Here is a 20,483-nt window from a genome sequence, read left to right on the forward strand (position 1 = left end):
ACCAAAACCCAAGTTTACAGAAGCAAAATGTATTTTTTTATTAACTCTCACACCACAGAAAACACAAAAACTCTCAGCTAATCCCAGTTGCTTCTCTCTTGATTGCAAACGTGATGTCAGCACATTTCATTAGGAAATAAAGCACTCATCTGAAGGATAAAATCAGAGTCTTTTCAATTTCAAAATTAGGATTCTCTTAAGCCAATATAACACTACATGACGTTTAGTCGTGGGACATGTCAAAGTTGTCAACTTCAGCTGCCAATCTCGTCGCCAGACCATGTAAGTTTAAACAAGTGAAAATCGCTGGCCATGTCACATTGACAGACTGTATGCCAACCTTCCAGCAAAATCATGACTGCCCCTTTTGGTGACAGTCAATAATGTACAAAATGTTAACAGCTATGGCAAGCTCAGTAACACAGGAAACATAAGATGGATGAGCTTCTCCTCTGTTTGTGAGAATCAAAGTACTTCTTTATAAATTGTGTTCTTTATTCCTTGTTACTACATTATATGAACTATACTTCTGGAAGATCATTAAATAGTTGGCAGCATTCATGCACAAAAAGTCTCTCCCTAGAACAAAGAAATTATTAGAGCGAATAGGTAAATGAATGCTAGGTCTGAGAATGCCTGAAAGAGTCACGTAATGTGATATGGCCCAAAAGGGATACAGCCTGTACAGGCCCACAATCTCTTATCTGCAACTGTGAAAGCTTCAAAACTCTTAGGGTCATGGGAAGCACTTGGCAGCACGCATTTAGAGCTTATGTGTACACAAGAGTGATTTACAGCAAAAATTGAAAATGTTAAAACAAAAATGCCATTAAAAGGAATATCAGAAAAATTCAGAAATGTTCTTTCTGCCAGATCTTCAATACTGAAGACATAATAAGTAGTTCAAAATATCTCAAATGGCATATGCTTTTGTATGTTGTTTTATCAAAAGATATAACTCAAGTACATGAAAGCACACAAAATAAAAAAAGACTTAATACTGACAGTAAATTAAAATAATGTGGATTGAACTCCAGGTCCAAACAAATGAACTTGTCTAATAAAATATATAAAGAAAGACACATTCAGTAATAAAAATCACTTAACATTTATTTATCCCCACTGAGAATAAATTTTAGTAAGGTGTGTTTGAACTGTTCCAGAAAAAGAAGGATTTCAGGTAAGGTATTGTGTACCTGTATTTTTTGTTTTATTCATATTACACATCAGAGGATTAGGAGGTTGGCTTTGAATGGTTTTTAAAGATGATTTTCAAATGCTTCCAAACAGTCTGGGTGAAATGTTATTTGTGAAGCACAATTAGAGGGTCAAGTCAGGTTGGAAGGATGGGAGACAAAGTCAGAGAGGCGAGATTGCGTTGGTTTGGGCATGTGCAGAGGGGAGATGCTGAGTATATTGAAAGAAGGATGTTAAAGATAAAGCTGACAGGCAAGAGGAAAAGAGGAAGGACTAAGAGAAGGTTTATGGATGTGGTGAGAGAGGACATGCAGGTGATAAGTGTAACAGAACAAGATGCAAAAAACAGAAAGATATGGAAAAAGATGATCCGCTATGGCAACCCCTAATGGGAGCAGCAGAGAGAAGAAGAAAAAGAGTCATCTCAAAGGATGATATTCACCTGCTTGCTTAAGGAGTTGGTCATTTCGACAAAGTCAACACTGGATTCTTTATAAAAATGGTACAGACAAACCAGCCATGCAGAAACATGACAGAATCATTCTCCCAGACTTTGATTTAATGATCTTTTCTTTCCTAAAAGCTGTTTTATATGCAGGAATGAAGTTGACTCAACTGTGATCTGATAAAGCCAGCAAAGGTTACACTTTGTTTTTAAGCACCTTTAATGTAGTTGTCATAGCACTGAACAAACACTCTATTGTAACACGTTTGGCAAATGAATTACTGATAAAAACTATGCAGTGGTTTATTCGGTGAGCAATGGTTAAAAAAAAAAAATCACCAAAACAAAACTCAGGGAGTCAGTAGACCGTGACTGAAGTTTCTACACGGCCGTGGAGATAATGTCAGCTGCTTCATTCATCCCAGCCCTCGGGTGCATATTTATAATTGCACTGAAGATCTGTGGAATCTCCCATTGTAAATCACACAGCACAGCATGACAGAAAGTAGTTACATATTTTTGTGCACACCTTTTTCTCTAAACATTACTGATTTACACCATTGTTTATTAATATAATGATAGATGCTCTCCACCATGCGTCTATGCTACAATGGCAGTAAGTCTCTAGCCATACAAACAGGTGCACCAAATCCAATAATCATCATATTAATAACAGAATAATTTTCAGCCAGCCAGATTTCTGTAAATGTCATAACACAGTCATCTCCAGAACTGTTCTGAAAGCATACACTTGCTTGAACTTAAAGTTGGTAAGAGAAGTCCTATCTCTCTCAAACATGCCTTCTTTGTCCTCTTTCACACTGTTTTTTAGAAATGTGATTATTGTAACAAATGAATGAATGAAATAGTGGTCAGATTCACTGAGAAATAGACTGGCAGATGCATGTGTTTCAGTAAGTTCCACTAAAAAGGTTTTCTGTTGTATGTAATTCATGTAGGCTGATTAAGTGAAGCAGCCTGAAAACCCCAGGTTGGGTGAAGAAACATTCAAATAATGAGAAAGATAAAAATAAGCATCCTGAATTTGATGACTTTTTTGAAACATAATTAGAATCAAAGTTAACTCAGTATAAACTGAGTACAAACACTAATTAAGAGGGGAAAAAAGTTTAACAAAACATTGAGAGATATAAAACTGCTGCTAGTTGCTACTGATACAGCATTCAGATAGACGAACAATCCCCAGTATGCAATCTTACAAGGACTTTGTCATCCTCATATGCTAGTAGAGACTCTCTAGATTCTCATTTCATTTGTGCAAACCAAAAACAATAAAAGTGACAAAACTGCAGTATGTATGTAAACAGTCTTGCTTTAAATATGGCAAATTATACACATTTAAAAAAAAAAGTGTTGAGGGCAACCTGTACAGAAAATCTTAATTCATTTTAAAAAATATATATTTCAAACAATTGTTCTGTCAAAGTGTGAAAATGGATAATGCACGGTAAAGATGAATACAAATGTAAATAATTAATACACACTAATATGATTTCACCAATTCAGAAAGTTACCTAAATTAACTAAAATAAAACTGAAATTTCTGTCACCCTACATCTATATATATATATATATATATATATATATATATATATATATATATATATATATATATATCTGTATCGATCTCCAAGCTGTCAAATAAATGAACCACATGCTGTGGCACAGCGTAAAGGGGCTTCGCCTCTGACACTGACGTCCGAGGTTCAATCCCCGTGAGGGGTGCATTGGATGCCTGATGAGCCCAAATAAGGGCGAAACACGTGTCGCGTTCTCTTTGCTGCTTCTCGCAACTGAGAGGGCGTGGCGGATGTTTGCCGACTTCCACACCAACCACATGCGTTATCTCGTAGGTAACCACCCATACAATCAGATCGTGTTTCAGACTACGAATGCTATGAATATATATATATATATATATATATATAGGGTTATTTTCTATAATTTGCTTGAACATTCCGGATGATTTTGTGACTCCTCTAATTGCACTATGTATCATAGTTCGTTTGCAGTACCAATTTATTTGCGTGCAGCAGGCTGAGGGGAGGGGGCGGGGCCCTCCTCACTCACGCGCCAGCCTTGGGGCATTCCTTACCACCACTTAACTAGCGAATGAGAGAACTACTTAACGGATTCTAATCTTTTTTTAATCTATAATTTGCTTGAACATTCCGGTTGATTTTGCGACTTCTCTCATCGCACTAAGAATCATAGTTTGCTTGCCGGAACAATTTATTTACGCTAATCCGAGACAGATGGTGTGGGCCGAGGGGAGGGGAAAGTGTGACATCAGGAGTAGGGAGCTGGACAGGGCCCTCCTCACTGTCCTGTTTCACTACTATGCGGTCGGAGACACAGGGGAAGGCTAGTTCTATAAACAAACTTACCAATATCCCATTCGACCTACTAGGCCAATCATCAGTCGTCACTCAAAATGATAAGAGATGCAGAACAACCAGCTAGAATCTATATGTTTTTCTATATAGGCATAATATTATATGCATAATTGAAATACAGAAATATAGTAATTACATTTTTACATTACAGTATATAAAATTAGGTTAGTTATGCATATTTCTGTTACTGCTGTGTATCTGAAAATTTGTGCAAGCGCTTATCTTTAGTAAAGTATGTCATATAAAAGATTAAAGTGATTTAACCAAATTTTATTTCTGGTACTCATCTCTTTTTCAAAAAATAGTGTGCTGCTTAAATTATAAACATTTACAATTTATTAATTATGATTTATTATGTTTCAGTTTAAACTCTGCACAAACGCTTACCATTGTAAGAGATACCAAACAAAAATCTGATTTGCAGCCTGCTTAGATTCCAGCTGGTTGTTCTGCATCTCTTTGGCTGTTCTAAAAATGCACAAGGAAATAAATGGTGGTGTGATGTCCGGCTTTTCATTCGAACCACTTTAAGAGGTAAAACGTAACCAAATTCAAGCAAAATGAATATCAGATTGGTTAGCATCTACAGTAATGGACAAGGTAGGAAAACCAACAAAAAATAACCTTTTGGGATTCTTTAGGAACAGAAATAAGTCAAAGTCTGGACCTAGACCAACTTTCCCCCTTCTTCCTCTTAGATATTCTATAATATTGCATATTGATATCTACAGTATGACGGTCTTCTGCTCTGTGACCACTGATCTCAAACACGCCAACATCTATTCCATTGCCAAGAGTGCTTTTAAAAAGTATTGGTGATGCCAAGAGCCACAGCAGAATGGCAAGAATACAAGGACTTTTGAAAAGGATGATTTCCACAATTGCACTTAAGAAAAGTAGATATATTTTTAGAATATAAAGAGCAAAGCATTCATCTTTAAAATATGTACTCTCTGCTAAAAAAGGTTCTTCAGAATAGAATTAAATGTTTAAACAGATAACAGACATCCATTGTACTAGTAGAGACATCCCTGGAAAATTAGAGGGTCCTGAATAAAAACAAAGGCTCCATTTTGTTAGATTTTAAGGTAGACTTGATTATCCTAGAGCAGTGTTTCCCAAACTCTGTCCTGGTGAACCCCTGTGGCTGCAGGTTTTTGTTCCAACCAGCTTCTGTTTTTAATTGAACTCCTGGGGCTAATTAAGTGAGCTGATATTTCCCAAGTTCTGTGTTTTGGGAACAATATAGAAATTAGAAAACTAAGTTTGATTAAAATATATATTATATATATATATATATATATATATATATATATATATATATATATATATATATATATATATATATATATATATATATATATATATATATTAAAATGTACCAAGCAGCTATATGGGAATAATATATTTTTTTCTTTTTAACAATATATTCATCTAGATTTTCACTCTACTTTTCTAGGTCTTCTAATTGTTTAATTAATCCATTATTTACTCAACAGTGGGTCGGTTGCTAAAGTACTTGCAGCCTTTGATTATTTAGTGTTGTTTGCCTGCGTGTCTGCTCTGCTCGTTTTAAATTGTCATTATTAAGATACAACAAAGGGGGAAAAACTGCACAGAGAAAGGGCAAAGTACTGTATAATGAAATCAACAAAAGAGAGTTAAGCATTTAAATCTAATGCAAAAGCAGAAATATTTCTAAATGTCTTATAAATGCAAAAATCATGCTGCTGTGCTTTTCTGAATATCGAATAAAAGAAAAAAAATACCAGCTAATTAAATGAGATCAGTGCTACCAGGTGTTGTCACTGATTAGGAATCCGGTTGGAACAAAAACCTGCAGCCACAGGGGTTCACCAGGACCAAGTTTGGGAAACACTGTCCTAGAGTGAAATTTGTATATACTAGTAAGATGTTACATTAAGTGTTGAAGCTATTGACTGGGTTGGATGTAAGAAAGAAGATCTTAAAATTGAAAGTCAACATTGAGACTTAAGAATAGGAGTTACACAGTTGTACTTTCAACTTCTAAGCAGTATTCTAAATTAATTACAGGTTAGAAATTGTGATTTTAACAGTCTATAAAACAAAGTATTGCAGTTGTCAATTCCAACTCAATTAAATCATCCTGAACTAGCTTTTCTGCATGTTGCATCACAAGGAAACATTTATTTTTCCAGCCTTATAAAGAACACTAAGGACAGTATTAATTAAAGAAAACAGTGGTCTCAAACACAACACCTGAAGTGGGCACATAAAGAAAACAATAGCATTGTGAATGATCACTAAATGTCTCAAAAGATTGGCACCCAGTTTACTGTATCTGTCACATATAGGATGATCAGTATTAGTGATGAGCGAACCCAGCGGAATACACTTCACCTCGAGTTTGGCGAAATCACAGAAATGTTTGGGAGCTTGCTTTAACTCAACTAAATGCATTGAAGACAATGATGAAAGTGAAACTGAACTAGTTTTGAGTGGATTACAATGGCCCAGTGGTCTTTCATGGGTCCCTGACATCTAGGGAAATGTCAGCCAACTACAGTATGCTGGACTGATCATTATGGCCAAAAATGTGACGTGCTGTTTAATTTCGGCAAGGAATTAACTTATAGACAAAGACGGGAGCTGGAATCAGCTATCCTGTTCGTCTCGGAGGTGGTGAGCGAAAAACCCAGAAGGCCCTTTCTGATTGCGCATGACATAGTGACAGAACCAGGGGTTGTAGTCCGGGAGAACCCCTATAGACTTCCTGAGGCAAAGAAAGCAGAAGTGGAGCTGGAAATCAAGCGAATACTAGAACTAGGTGTGATAGAGGAAAGTTATAGTCCCTGGTCCAGCCCAATCGTCTTGGTTAATAAGCCTGACGGCAATTGGAGGTTTTGCAATGGCTTAACCAGGTCTCCCTATTTGATGCTTATCCCATGCCTCGCGTGGACGACCTCCTTGAAAGGCTTGGCCAAGCAGAATTTTTGACCACACTTGACATGACAAAGGGGTACTGGCAGATTCCTTTAACGGACTCCGCAAAGGTCAAGACAGCATTTAGCACTCCTAGCGGACACTGGCAGTATCGTGTCCTTCCATTCGGGTTACATGGGGCTCCTGCAACCTTCCAGCGTCTGGAGGACAAAGTGCTCCAACCCCATAATGCGTATAGTGCTGCCTATCTGGATGACGTCGTGATCTATTCCAGCACATGGAAGGAACACATACAGCAGGTCACTGTGGTACTGCGGACACTAGGAGAAGCCAGGCTTTGTATCAAATCCCAAGAAATGTTTCTTTGGACTGAAACAGGCTAAATATTTGGGCTACCTGGTGGGTCGGGGTACAGTGAAACCACAGTGTTCAAAAATAGATGCCATAGTGGCAGGTCCAAGTATTTATCGGATTGGCCGGGTACTACCACCGGTTTGTACCTCGGTTTTCAGAGAGAGCAGCACCCTTGACTGATTTGACAAATAAAGAGGGCCCCTAATCATGTGGTATTGACTGATATGACGGACGCTGAATTCTGTGACTTAAAACAGGCTCTTACTACAGCACCAATATTAAAAGTACCTAATTTTTCTCTCCCTTTTATTATCCAGACTGACGCTTCGGACACAGGCCTGGGGGGCCCTGCTGAGCCAAAGCATTGATGGTGTTGAACACCCCGCTATGTACATGAGCCAGAAACTGTTGGATCGGGAGACCAGGTATGCAGCGGTGGAAAGGGAAGCCCTTGTGATTAAATGGGTGATTACGCAGTTGAGGTACTACATCTTGAGCCAGGAGTTCACTCTGGTGACAGATCATGCACCCTACAGTGGATGGCCAGTCAACCTTACAAGTTTTTGCTAATTCATCATAAGGGCACTCTCCATGCCAATGACATCTCGGTGCAGGACGCCTGACCCGATGGGTCTGGGCTTTCATTTCACACACATGCGAGTAGGAGGCAGCTAAAGGGCCTGAGTAATTGTAATAAAACATCCAACCAGGGGGTGGCGGAGTGCGCGGACTGTCTTTCTCAGTTCCCTACAGACCTTTCCCAGAAAATCCTGCAAGGTTCTGGCGCCTCAGAAGACATCACTTCCGGTGCCGACCCCTTTGCTGATGTCGCATCCGGTTCAGAAGACATCACTTCCGGTGTTGGGCCCTGGACTGGATGTGACATCAGGAAAGAAGACATCACTTCCGGTGCCGACCCCTTTGCTGACGTCACTTCCTTCACGGGCCTTTAAAGCCTCCATCTTTGTCTGTAATAATCAGTTCTATTTTGGATTCTGTTCTATGCACATCGTGCTTCAAAAACTCAATTTTTGCAGCCGGGAAAAAAATATACGGGTGGCTGCCCCAAATCTTTATGATGTGTGTATTGTATTATTATCGAAGTGTATTAATTATTTACATTTGTATTCATCTTTACCATACATTATCCTTTTTCACACTTTGACAGAAGTACTGGGGTGTTGTACTGTGTTAGCCATTATGAATGTAGTGAGAAGTCAAGCAAAATGACACCTTTTATTGGCTAACTAAAAAGATTACCATAGGCAAGTTTTCGAGGAAACTCATCTTGCCTGAAGAAGGGGCCTGAGTTGCTTTGAAAGCTTTCTCACTTTATGCATGTAGTAGCAGTAGTTCTTAATTACTACATCATGGTGATCTGTGAGCATTTTTTCCATATTAAAGTGGCAGGATATTTTTTTCATAAAAGGTTTGACAGTAAAGCTTACTCATCTGTATCGTGGTATATGTGAATAAAAAAAAAGAAAAAAACACAATCCTTGTAATTTAATGGAAGAGAAAAGAAAAAGAGAATGAATGCCCAATAGAGACATGAAGGACCAGACTTAATACTTGATGTTCTGGGACATACTTTTAGTGCTGTGGGAGGGAGTGGGTACAATTGAAGACTGTTCAGTGTGAGAGCACAATAAAACCTTTTGATAGTAATAAAAATACAAATAAAAACATAAAAAATCAGCCCCTTACAGTTCACTAATGGGAAGGATATAGAATTACAAAGAATTTAATTCTGCGGTTTTGCAGGAGTATTACACAAACTCAAAGCAGAAAATGCAAGCTAACAAAACTTTAAAAAATTTCCATTGCTACTCACCATAATATTCTTCTTATGTCGTTTCTCCTTAATGTGTTTGTGGGCTCCCTGGATGTTTTCTATGTGAACTGAGCAAAGCTTGCATAGATAGAGGTAATTGGGATATTCCACCGAGCGCTGGGGACACAAATTAAAAAAAAAAGAAAGTTTTAAATAAAGTGCAAGCTTAAGGCAAATAATTCCTTTTTTTTTAAACAGAAGCCTCAGCTCAAAGACATAATAAAGTCAAAAAGTCACTTGACTATTTTCAGGAACCTTTAATGAAATGCATAACTTTAATGAAAAGTAAAAGAACCATAAATGACTTGCCACTACTGATTTATTTTCAACAGACTGCCAATATGTAATTTTTCTTTATTTTAACAGTATGCTAGTGGCAAGTGATAATAAATCAAACACCTATGATTTTTTGGGAGGGGGAATGAAACAATCCCATACCACCTGTTTATACTACCAGTTCTCAACTGACAACCTGCAAAAAGCACTGCACCAGTAAGCTGTTAAATCTTTGGACTTCAGGCTTCACACATTTTATAGTTTATTCCTACATTTTGTAACATTTATTACTAAAATATGAAAAAGTTTCTGTTTTAACAATATGTTTACACAGATTACTGTAGAAATGGAACACACATCAAATGCATGTGTTCCAAATAACGATCTATTATTTCCACTCTAAAACTCCACTTCACTCCCAGATAATCAATCAAGGCATGAGCTGGGAGAAGTCTGTGCACGTTCTAAGTCGGTGGGGGGATGGAATAGCCAGCTGCTTGCAGCTTGTCTTTATCTGCACATTTAGAAGACAAAAGACGCTGGCGGAGAGGTGCGAACGGTTTTAAGGTGGGCCGGATCTACGAGTTTTTTCGTAGACTCTGGTAATTCTAGTGTTAAGAGAACCAATATAGTGAACAGCACAGCATTAATTCCCAAGTCATGTCTATTTGTCTGTGTATGGCACACAGCATCGCAAAGCTGCCCTCTTTGCAACCGTATAAGCTATGCTGAAGAGGGGCTGCATTTTCACAAGATGATCTTCTGACATTTCAAGGCTACTTCTGCCAATTAGTAACTTGTTTTGTCGCAGCAGTATTTTCACAAGCCTCCCACTTTTTGTGTAGTTTTCTGATATTGTGCTTTCTAATTGTTTTTTTCCTAAAATCTATTATGCATGGTGAAAAGAGCTGCAGTTACGTGAAGAATCTGGATGCTTGCTGCATACAATATAGAACATGGTATGCAGCAAGTGACTTGGTTCTGATGTTCTTTCAATTATCACTAGATTGAGGAATATATTTCATATTTACTGAAAAGGGTTTTCCAGAGTATTTAAAAGTTATTTTTCATTTATCTCTGATTCCTTTGACTTCTAACTGCTGCTGAAGCTACAATGGAAAGGCTCACACCACTCGCATGAACCTCTTTACTCCCTTTTCCCCCCCCCTTAATTCAAAATGATGTTATGTGTTTATTTCTACTACCTTATTTATATTTTGGCAAGAAAGCCTATGATACGTTATGATTAACCTTTGGCATGTTTAATCCGACTGCAACACTTTTAAAGCTAATTCTATTGTTGCAGTTTCTTGCCTAACAGACTTGCTGTCAGACTGGGCTATAATGGTTGCTGGTGGGTGAATCAGAGATCACATTCAATGCAGTATGGTGTGCTAAACATGTCTCTTTAAAAGCAACATGCAATTGAAACAATTGTGTCTTCCATTTTTATCTAACTGCCTTTGATTAGGAAAATCTTAGAAGGTCCAAAAATTCAAATCATCCAGTAGTCTTCTGGTCTTTGTAAGTCTATATATAGCCTGTTTGTCTGGAATTAAAAATTGGTAGATTTCCGGGGTCCAGACTACCGATTTGTTCATCCCTAAAAAATAACACTTTTCTCAGAATTCAAGAAACTTTAAAAGTTAATTGATTTTTCAGGTCTTCATTAACATTTTTATCATTAAACTGGGATTTGAGTTTGATTAGAATTTCTTTAATTGTATAAAACTTGATGAAAATCTAACATGACTGTACATTGCAACAGCTGAAGAAACCATTCATTCACTAAGTACAATGACTGCTCAAAAAAGTAATTATTGCAGTCAAACACTTTAAACAGGTACAACTTCATCCTTTGTTTTATTAATACATGGACTGTGTTTCATGTGCCAAGGCTTGTACCAGAGAAAACATTTTTTAAATTTATATTTAAATCACCTTTTTATATGAACAGATAGGAATAATTTTATTATGGTTCACTGAAGACACCATTAGACGTCTTCACTGTCACACAATGTGGAAATAAACAAAAAAAAAAAAAAAACTTTTAAGTGAATTAAAATTGCACACTTAATTTCTTTTCTTTTGCCATTATTACTTACTCTTTCCTGTCTCTTTCACAAATCTTGACATTTCTGTTAAGAGACAGTAAAAGACAGTAAACTATACCAATTTTCCAAAAAGACAAAAAAAAAAAAAGAAAAAAGTACGAAGTTGGCAGAATATCCCAGTGAACTAAAAGTGAAAAGGCATGAATGGTCATTACAAAATATTCTCTCATCTTAATGAATAACATAATAGTTCAGGAAAAAGGGTGTGTACAATATTTTTTACTAATCGTTCAACACAATGCAATGCCATATTTCAAAACTAAAAATAAGAGATTCTTCCTTTACCTTCTCTAGTCGATGTATATAGTCTCGTACCAGCCTTTCTTCTGCCTGTTTTAGCCCTAGCTGCTGTTCAGCATTAAGCGATGATTCATCTATCACTGGAGCAGTGATACTTTGGATTTCGAGGGGTGGAGGCCCATTTTGTAAAATCCCAGTTTCTTCACCTGCAAAAGACAACAAAAACAATAATTGATTAATGAAATCTGTAAAATGAAGTGGAACAAAAACTGAAAAATCGTACCTTATTTCTTTGTCCCAGAAAGATTAAGCTATTCTCATTCAGAGTTGTTAATTTTACAGGAATTCAACTTAACTATTTTTGTTACTAAGTACTGACATTTCAGGATGAATCAGTAAGACAAGAAGTCACTGCCAATATGCCTGAAGGCAACAGAGCAAAACATAAACTATCAGGTTTCATATTTGAATTTCTTTTTACTATAGTAATACTTAACAATACACCCAAAAGTATTTCATATAGTGTCTATGGTTGAGAGATCTCACTTTAAAATAGTGTTTTCTTAATAATTTTGTTTCTTACTGAGAATCTATAGTTGTACAAATGCCAACATCCTTGTGGCTTTAAGAGGACTTCACTTGCCAGTAAACCACCATATTTTCCTCATTCAATTTTTAAATAATTAAATTACAAAACTTAAGTCAACTGCAGTTTTAGCACTCTATGAATAAGCAGTGTTCAAAAGTAATATTAGGGAAGGACATACTTAACTACTTTTGTAAGAATATTTGAGTTTGACATTCAGATGTTAACTAAACACTTCACAAATGTTTCAGATTTGCCAAAGAGTGGAGCAGCACTGTTTTACTTATGAGAGACTGGGGCCTGAAACACCTACTCTCAAAAAAAGCTCTCCAATGAGGAAATAATTTGAATCTTGGTATTCACCAATTTAGTTTGAAATTTTATTTTCTAGCATTATGCTAGGCCGTGTTTACTTTTTTAGTTACTGAACAGAAAACACCGGTGAATAAATTTACATGCACATGGTAAGATAAATACGGTAGTCCAAAATCATCGTATCATTCTTTGAAAACACTACACTGAAATCCCCCCTTTCCTGACCTTGTGTAAACTTGACGTGTGTATTGTAAAAATGAGTGAGTGATTGGATGAGCCTGTGTGTATATACGCAAGACAAGACAAAAGAGATAATTGTGGACTTCAGAAAATCATGTCCTGCCCACATCCCACTCAGCATCAACGGTTTAGATGTGGAGACTGTTAGGAGTACCAAGTTCCTCGGTGTGCACATAACTGAGGAACTTACGTGGACACATAACACCTCATCACTAATCAAGAAAGCCCAGCAGAGACTACGCTTCCTGAGGTGACTGAAGCGAGCAAGTCTTCCCCCTTCCATCCTCACCATATTCTACAGAGGCACCACTGAGAGTGTTCTGACCAGCTGCATCACTGTCTGGTATGGCAACTGCAACATATCTGACGGCAAGCGCCTGCAAAGGATAGTGAAGACAACAGAGAACAATAATTGGGGTGTCTCTCCCTTCGCTACAGGACATATTTTACAAACATAGTGTCTACAAGGCCTGCAGCATTGTGCAGGACCCTTTACACCCCTCACATGGACTTTTCACACTTCTGCCATCCAAGAGAAGATACTACAGCATCAAAGCCAGATCTGCCAGGCTGCAGGAGAGTTTTTACCCCCAAGCTGTTAGACTCCTTAACACCAGGCTGCCCCCTGGGACCTTTCACACTGCCTCAACCACCTCTAAAAAAAGAACTGTCACAAGAAGGTCTGGCCAAAAATGTATTTGCTTTATGAAAACATTGCTCTTGTTTCAGGATTCCTGCAATAGATATAGCTTCAAGAAGCATTTGATTGATAGCTTGTGGCACCGGATGCCCGGGGAGACAGGAGGAGGGCTCATGCCTCCTCCAGACCACGAGGGGGCGACCGCCCTGGTTGTATTGGGGGCCACGGGTACAGGACTTAGAAGCTCAACTCTGTAGGGGCCCGTGGTCACCACCAGGGGGCGTCCACGTGCCTGATGGACCCTGGACCCCAGCACTTCCGCCACACCAGGAAGTGCTGGGGGGGAAGAAGAGAGGGAACACCCGGAGTGCTTCCGGGGAGACAGCCGGCACTTCCACCACACTGAGACGTGTTGGTGGAAGATAGCCGGTGCACACCTGGAGCACATCCGGGTATGGATAAAAGGGGCCGCCTCCCTTCATTCGAGGCTGGAGTCAGGTGGAAGCAGGACGAGGTCAGAGAGAAAGAGAGAAGGCGGCAGTCCGAAGAGGAGGCAGTGTGGTTGGCCTGGACTTTGGGGAAGATTGGGGTTTGTGGAGCACTTAAAGACTTGTAAATAATAGTAATAGTGTAAATAAACGTGTGGTGGTGCAAAAGAACATGTCTGCCTGTCTGTGTCCGGGGCTTGTTCCACAAGCTGAATTAACCAATAATGTTAAAATGAAAAATGATGAGTGATAACTGAGAACTGATGAGTGAAAGTGACGCATTATGAGCCAAAAGTGAATAGTGATGCATAATGAATGATGCACTGCAAGCAAAAAGTGATGAGCAACAAACAATTAGTGATGTGTGATGAATGACTAGTGAGAAGTGACAAATAATGGATAACAAGATTAATAGTATACTGATGCCTGATAACGAGTGGTGAGAAAGGACACTGTTCAAAAATGGACTCCTTACACAGAATCAAATTGCAGTCATTCAACAACTGTATTATTACATTTCTAACCACTAAGTGTACAGTCACCTGTGCAATAACCACGGACACTGCTTTGTTAAATAAGTTTAACACTTTTATCGTTAGTGTCAAATTCAATAGCACATAAACAGAGCATAATTACCACTCTATGAGGCAACTAAGCCATCCAGAAAAAAGCTGAGGAGATCTTTGAACACCGTAAACAATCTGAAAACTGTAGAATAGCAGATCTATGAAAGCTGTCTGTTGAAAACAGATCCAAAGAGTTCTGTTAATATATCCTCTAGGTTAGGGATGGGCAAACTAGAGCCCACAGGCAACTTGTAGATGGAACAGTTGGCTGTCATCCGAAAAATAATAAAAACAAGCTTTTACCATACGAACAAGGCCAGTCTGTAACACTGTCATAAAGAGAGGTACATGGGTATGTTTTTAGGTGGTTTGTTAGTCTCTTGCGTGTGCATTTTTAAAGAATAGGAGCTTACACATTGATCTTTGGGATTAACATGTCCTGTTTAATGTGTGAAAAAATATTGTTGCACCCAGGGCCAGCCACAAGAAATGCCTCAGGCAGAGCTTTGATCAGGACAGCATTCATGTATTTTTTTCTTTTTTACGAAATAATTAGATCTGGGCAAGTTAACGCATTATTGCGTTAACGCATTAATTAATTAACGCCGACAATTATTTTATCACGCGTTAATATAGTTTTTATTATTATTATCATCATTTCGAAAGCCTCAGTCTTGCTAGCGGTTGATAGAGATCAGTGATCTTCTTGTTACAACACTTTTCGATATGCTTTTGCTTGAAGGAAAGTTACCTTTGTTGATTTGACCTCGATTTCCTGCGTGGGCATGAGTAGCAAAGAGCAAACAGCTTCTAAAATGGCATTTGGAGAGACACCAAAGTGAATGCTCAAAGCAAAATATGACTCGGACTCTGATTTTGATGCAAGTGATCTGGGGCCTCATGTATAAACGGTGCGTAAGCACAGAAATGTTGCGTACGAACGTTTCCACGCTCAAATCGCGATGTATAAAACCTAAACTTGGCGTAAAGCCACGCACATTTCCACGGTAACTCATACCTTGGCGTACGCAATTTATCCACTCGGTTTTGCAGACTGGCGGCACCCAGCATCAAAGCAATGCTACTGTTCCTGCGTGGACACCCTTTCTTTCTTAGATCCACATTCCTGGCACGGCTTTATAAATACACTGAAACTAACTGCATATTGTTTATTAGTGTAATGCATCTGATTGTAATTAACCTGCAGCAATATAATGGTCCAGGGAATAGCCATAGTATTCCAAATACCATAACTGCTTTAGCATTGTAACTCTCACTGCATCTTCTTCTTCTTTCAGCTGTTCCCGTTAAGGGTTGCCACAGCAGATCATCTTTTTCCATATTACTCTCACTGCACCACTCGGAGTATTTATATTACTGTATCTGAGTGGGAAATCACAGCAGCAGCTGATCGGAAAGAGAATTATCGGTACACAGCATGAAGCAGATGCTGCCTGAGCCACAGCAAAACGCTTTAGTCCCTGTACGGACTTCGCGGTTTAGAAACAGTTTCATCCCAAGAACTATAAACGCACTAAATCAGTCCATCAAGTGCTCCTTGTAGAACTGTTTGTACGTATAAGTACAATTACCTCACTGTAAACTTGCACTACAGTTATAATATTGCACAACCTGCGCCACTTTATAAAGCGCGTATTTACATATGATGACAGTATTCATTTTTAAGACGAAATGCAGCAAAACATGTTGATTATATTATACAGATAAAACTTTAACTTCATTTAAATAATCTGTATTGTTAATAATTAAACATGTGAGGACACGGTGCAGCAGCGATAGCTAGTTCAGTAATTGTTCCTGCCTTGCGTTGTATTCTTGTTGGTGCTGACGCGACACTGGAAAGATAGACAGATATAATAATTAAACACATACTACTAAGATATTTCAATATTCCTTAAAAGTTTTGAAGAATCGAAGTTCTAAGCTTACAGATGGCTTCACGTCTATTACATAGCTTATTGTGTGGCAATTGGGTTTTTGGAGAAAGAAAAGTAAGGACAGGAATTGGAGGTTAGTACGTTTGAAAGAGACAGTACTGCTGTGATAAATTATTTCATTGAAGGTCGCACATGGCGCCGCAAGCCTCTTGCGTGAGACATGAACAAGCACTGCGCCACCGTGTTCCCATGTTTAATAACATGCTTTCATTCCTATCATCATGAAAAAGATATCACGTATACATCTCAGTATTTTAATTATTCAGAGAGCTGTAATATCACGAATGTAATGGATTATGTGTCCTGTCGGAGAAAGAGAAAGCCCGTTTAAAAAGCAGGTAGTGATTCACACACAGAGCACATAGAAGATCAATTACAGAACAAAGCATCTAACGTGCCACTTTAGTTACAGTGGGATTTGAGAAACTAGTAAATTAAACGATTTTAAGATGAAGTTTATGATGTTCTACTTTAATGGCAAAATAAACTACGTGATTAAAGTGGAAATTTCAGATTAAAGTTGACATTTCGTGCTTTTTTCCCCCCACTGTGTGCCTATTTTTTGTCTGTACCCTAATAAGCTTTCATATGACACTCAGACGGTGGGCTACGACTCGCCTTTTCACGGCGACTTTGATATGTGATTTCTTTTTTATTTCGGGCACTGTGCGACTTTGTGAAGTTGAGCCTTCGAGTTTCTCCGACACTCTGTCACTCGATCAACTTCCTTTTGTTGATTATACCACTGTTTAAACCAACAACTAATACGTTTTTTCCTTTGCCTCCACTTGGTATTCGCTGAAATTCTTATATTTTCCCCTGTGCTTTTCCCATTGTCATTTCACAGAAGGCTATTTATATTGATTTGCATATTCAAAGAGGCGTAATTCTGGGAGGAGTTGGGGCGGGACAAAAGGCGCGTGCACGTGCGTTACTTTTCACGCTGATCGGGATTTATGTAGTGGAAGAACGTGAAAGTATGCGTGCGCACAGATTCCTGCATCTGGATTTTTCTGTGCGTATGCACAATCCCGCTTTTGTGCTTACGCCATGTTATAGTGTGAGTTCTACGCACGGCGTTATACATGAGGCCCCTGGAGATGGAGATTGAAAACGAAAGTGAGGTACAGTGGAACCTCGGTTCACGAACGTCTCGGTACACGTACAACTCGGTTTACGACCAAAAAGTTCGCCAAACTTTTGCCTCAGTTCACGACCACACACTCGGTATACGAACAAGCCAGTTTCCCTTTCGGTTTGTGCGCCGCACGTGTTGCATTGTTCTCCGTGCGTGTGTGCTTTCGCTGTGAAGTCTTTGTGCTCTATTTCATTTCCCTTCCGGTTCGTACGCGCCGATTACTGTATTTAAGCACGTGTTCAGCCTCTCCCTGTTCATTGTTCTCAGTCAGACGTGCGTGCTTTACCTGTGAACTCTTTGTGCTCTACAGTATTTCGTGTGCTTTTGCAGTTAACCATGGCTTCTAAGCAAGTGAAGAATGGTGAGAAGAAAGTGTTGCAATGTTACTTTTCTCTTTTTTTCAAATGTTTATTTTTTTCCATGTGCTTAAAACTCATTTAAAAAGCGTGTTTAATGAAATCGGATTGTAATGCTATTAGCCTGAACTCCTAAAACATTACTGTCTTGGTTGGCTTTTAAATAAAATTTGAATTTGTTCAAATGTTCCTTTTTTTCCCCCCTGTGCTTAAAACTCATTTAAAAAGCGTGTTTAATGCGATCAGGTTGTAATGCTATTAGCCTGAACTCCTAAAACGTTACTGTCTTGGTTGGCTTTTAAATAAAGTTCGGATTTGTTCAAATGTTCCTTTTTTTTCCCCTGTGCTTAAAACTCATTTATATAAAAAAAAAAAAAAAAAAAAAAAAAAAAAAAGTGTTTATACAACGATCGGATTGTAAGGGTACAGCCGAACTGCTGCAATGTCACAGAGAGAAACAGAGACAGCTCGTGTGCTGCTGAGAAAGGGAGGAGGGGGGCTCACGCACTGCAGAGAGAGAGAGACCCTGCGTGTGCAGCTGAGGAAAGAGCCTGGGTTTTTGTGTCAGTGTTATTCAATGTTTTTACATTAGTTTACTATTACACTGTGCATTCTATGGTGTAATTAATTATATTTGTGCTTAAAAAATCTTTTAAAAAATTTACATACAGTTCGTACGGTCTGGAACGGATTAATTGTACTTACATGTAATCCTATGGGGGAGATTGCTTCGGTTCACAACCAAATCGGTTTACGACCAGAGGTTTGGAATGAATTAAGGTCGTGAACCGAGGTTCCACTGTACTGGCATCAGCTGATCAGTCCCCAGCTGATCGTGGTGCTGAACACATTCATGTAGCTGATACACTGATGGCAACATTCGCCTGGGAGGACAGAAACTTACGATGAAAGGAGATACGAACCACACTGCGTCTCACTGCAACTGCAAAGACAGCCAGGCAGCCAGCCCACCGTGAATTCCTGCTGGCTGTCGAGCCGCTGCTGCTGCAAACAAGCGCCAACAGCAGGCAAAACAGGCAGCAACAGACGTTTTATGTTGATTTATGTGTGAAACTATTGCTTTGTGCACTTTTCGAAAAAAAATTTTTATTGCGAATAGTGCAGACAGTGCAGGCAGTGTTCAAACACAGAAAATGAACTTTTCTTTGTGTTCCAGTCTGGTCAAATTTTTCTAAACAAAATAAAGATAGGAATCTCTACATGGGGCTGCAGTAATGCGCCCTAGGAACTTGTCTAGACCACCTACGCCCAGAAATTGCCCTGCTTTAGGCTTGCTAAACTGTCCAAAGGGGGGGGACACGGAGCATTCAAAAAAGCAGCCTGGAGATTGCCATTCGTAGACACTTTGGACACATTTCCCAGCTGCTTCATCCCTTTGCTCACTCATACAGGTGGTGATCTCACTGCCCCATTCCACTGACCTGGGGTCATGGGCAACTCATATGCCCACTGGCCCTCGGGTCTGCTAGAGTCGCTGGCAAACACGCACCCAGGCAGATGGACACCCAACACATCTCCTGGCTGCTACAGTGCTCTCTGAGTGAGGTGTCTGCAAAATGGTGATCACAGAGCTTTTATGTCTGCTTCTCCAGGTAGTCCTGTGCTCCTCAGACAGGTCTCTGCGACTTAAGGAGCATATCTCTCTCAGGTCTGGACCCAGAGGCACTACACTTTTATTTCCATAGTGCACCAGTTGAAAAACAGTTGTGTACAGTATAATTATGAAGTCGGTAATGGTGATGAACAACTGAACATGGTAGTTACAGAGTTAACACAATTTTTAATGTATTCCCATTTAAGAGATTTGTATTTTTTCAATTAAATCAGTCTTCAGCAGTGCAATCAAAGTCAGCAGCCGATTCAATTGTTTTTTACTTTGACATGTTTTTGTCTCGTATGTCAGAGGGGGACATTTTTTGTACACTGGGTGGTTCAATTTCTCCCTTAGGCAAAGGAACATGCAAATATTACATTTAAAACACAGTAGATGAAGAGAGAAAAGGCACCCATTGTTGGGACTGGGGTGAGAAGTTAAAAGGCAAGTTTCCTGAGTAATCCTGTTACTGATTATTGTGATGGCTGTCTACAGGATATAGGTATTTGCTATCTTGCAAAAGAATCACCACTTTGAAGTTTTAACTGCTTAAACATACAAACAATACAAAATTGTGATAAAAGAACTGCTCTTTTCTTGGAAAATGTTTGTATATATCTGACTTGGAAAATTAACATGTCTGAGGATATTGATTTCTAATCTGCATATATGTACTCAACAACAATACTTTTTGTTAACTTGTGTTTACACTATTTGTTAAACCCAGGAAATTTGGATGTGCCATTGTTTAATCCAACGTCCTGTCGATCTAGGCAGGG

The 20,483-nt window shown here is 38.8% G+C and overlaps 2 protein-coding genes and 1 long non-coding RNA gene across 7 annotated transcripts in view; 1 reads left to right on the plus strand and 2 right to left on the minus strand.

Annotated features, from left to right (window-relative positions):
* Nucleotides 1-20,483, minus strand: part of LOC127529390 (uncharacterized) — a 706,297-nt gene that overhangs the window by 488,039 nt on the left and 197,775 nt on the right. The gene's annotated exons all lie outside the window — the stretch shown is intronic.
* mpl (MPL proto-oncogene, thrombopoietin receptor) overlaps nt 1-20,483 on the plus strand; it is a 522,581-nt gene that overhangs the window by 291,124 nt on the left and 210,974 nt on the right. The window lies entirely within an intron of this gene.
* The window catches only part of tut4 (terminal uridylyl transferase 4), a 124,021-nt gene that overhangs the window by 71,397 nt on the left and 32,141 nt on the right, over nt 1-20,483 (minus strand). For all 5 annotated transcript variants that reach the window (XM_028810862.2, XM_051932698.1, XM_028810861.2 and 2 more), the window contains exons 3-4: nt 11,848-12,008; nt 9,173-9,289 (exon numbers count right to left, since the gene is read on the minus strand). In XM_028810862.2, coding sequence (XP_028666695.2) covers nt 9,173-9,289; nt 11,848-12,008 — 278 coding nt within the window. The remainder of the gene's footprint in view (nt 1-9,172; nt 9,290-11,847; nt 12,009-20,483) is intronic.

The sequence above is a fragment of the Erpetoichthys calabaricus genome, chromosome 10 (assembly GCF_900747795.2).
Source record: "Erpetoichthys calabaricus chromosome 10, fErpCal1.3, whole genome shotgun sequence".
Lineage (NCBI taxonomy): Eukaryota > Metazoa > Chordata > Cladistia > Polypteriformes > Polypteridae > Erpetoichthys > Erpetoichthys calabaricus.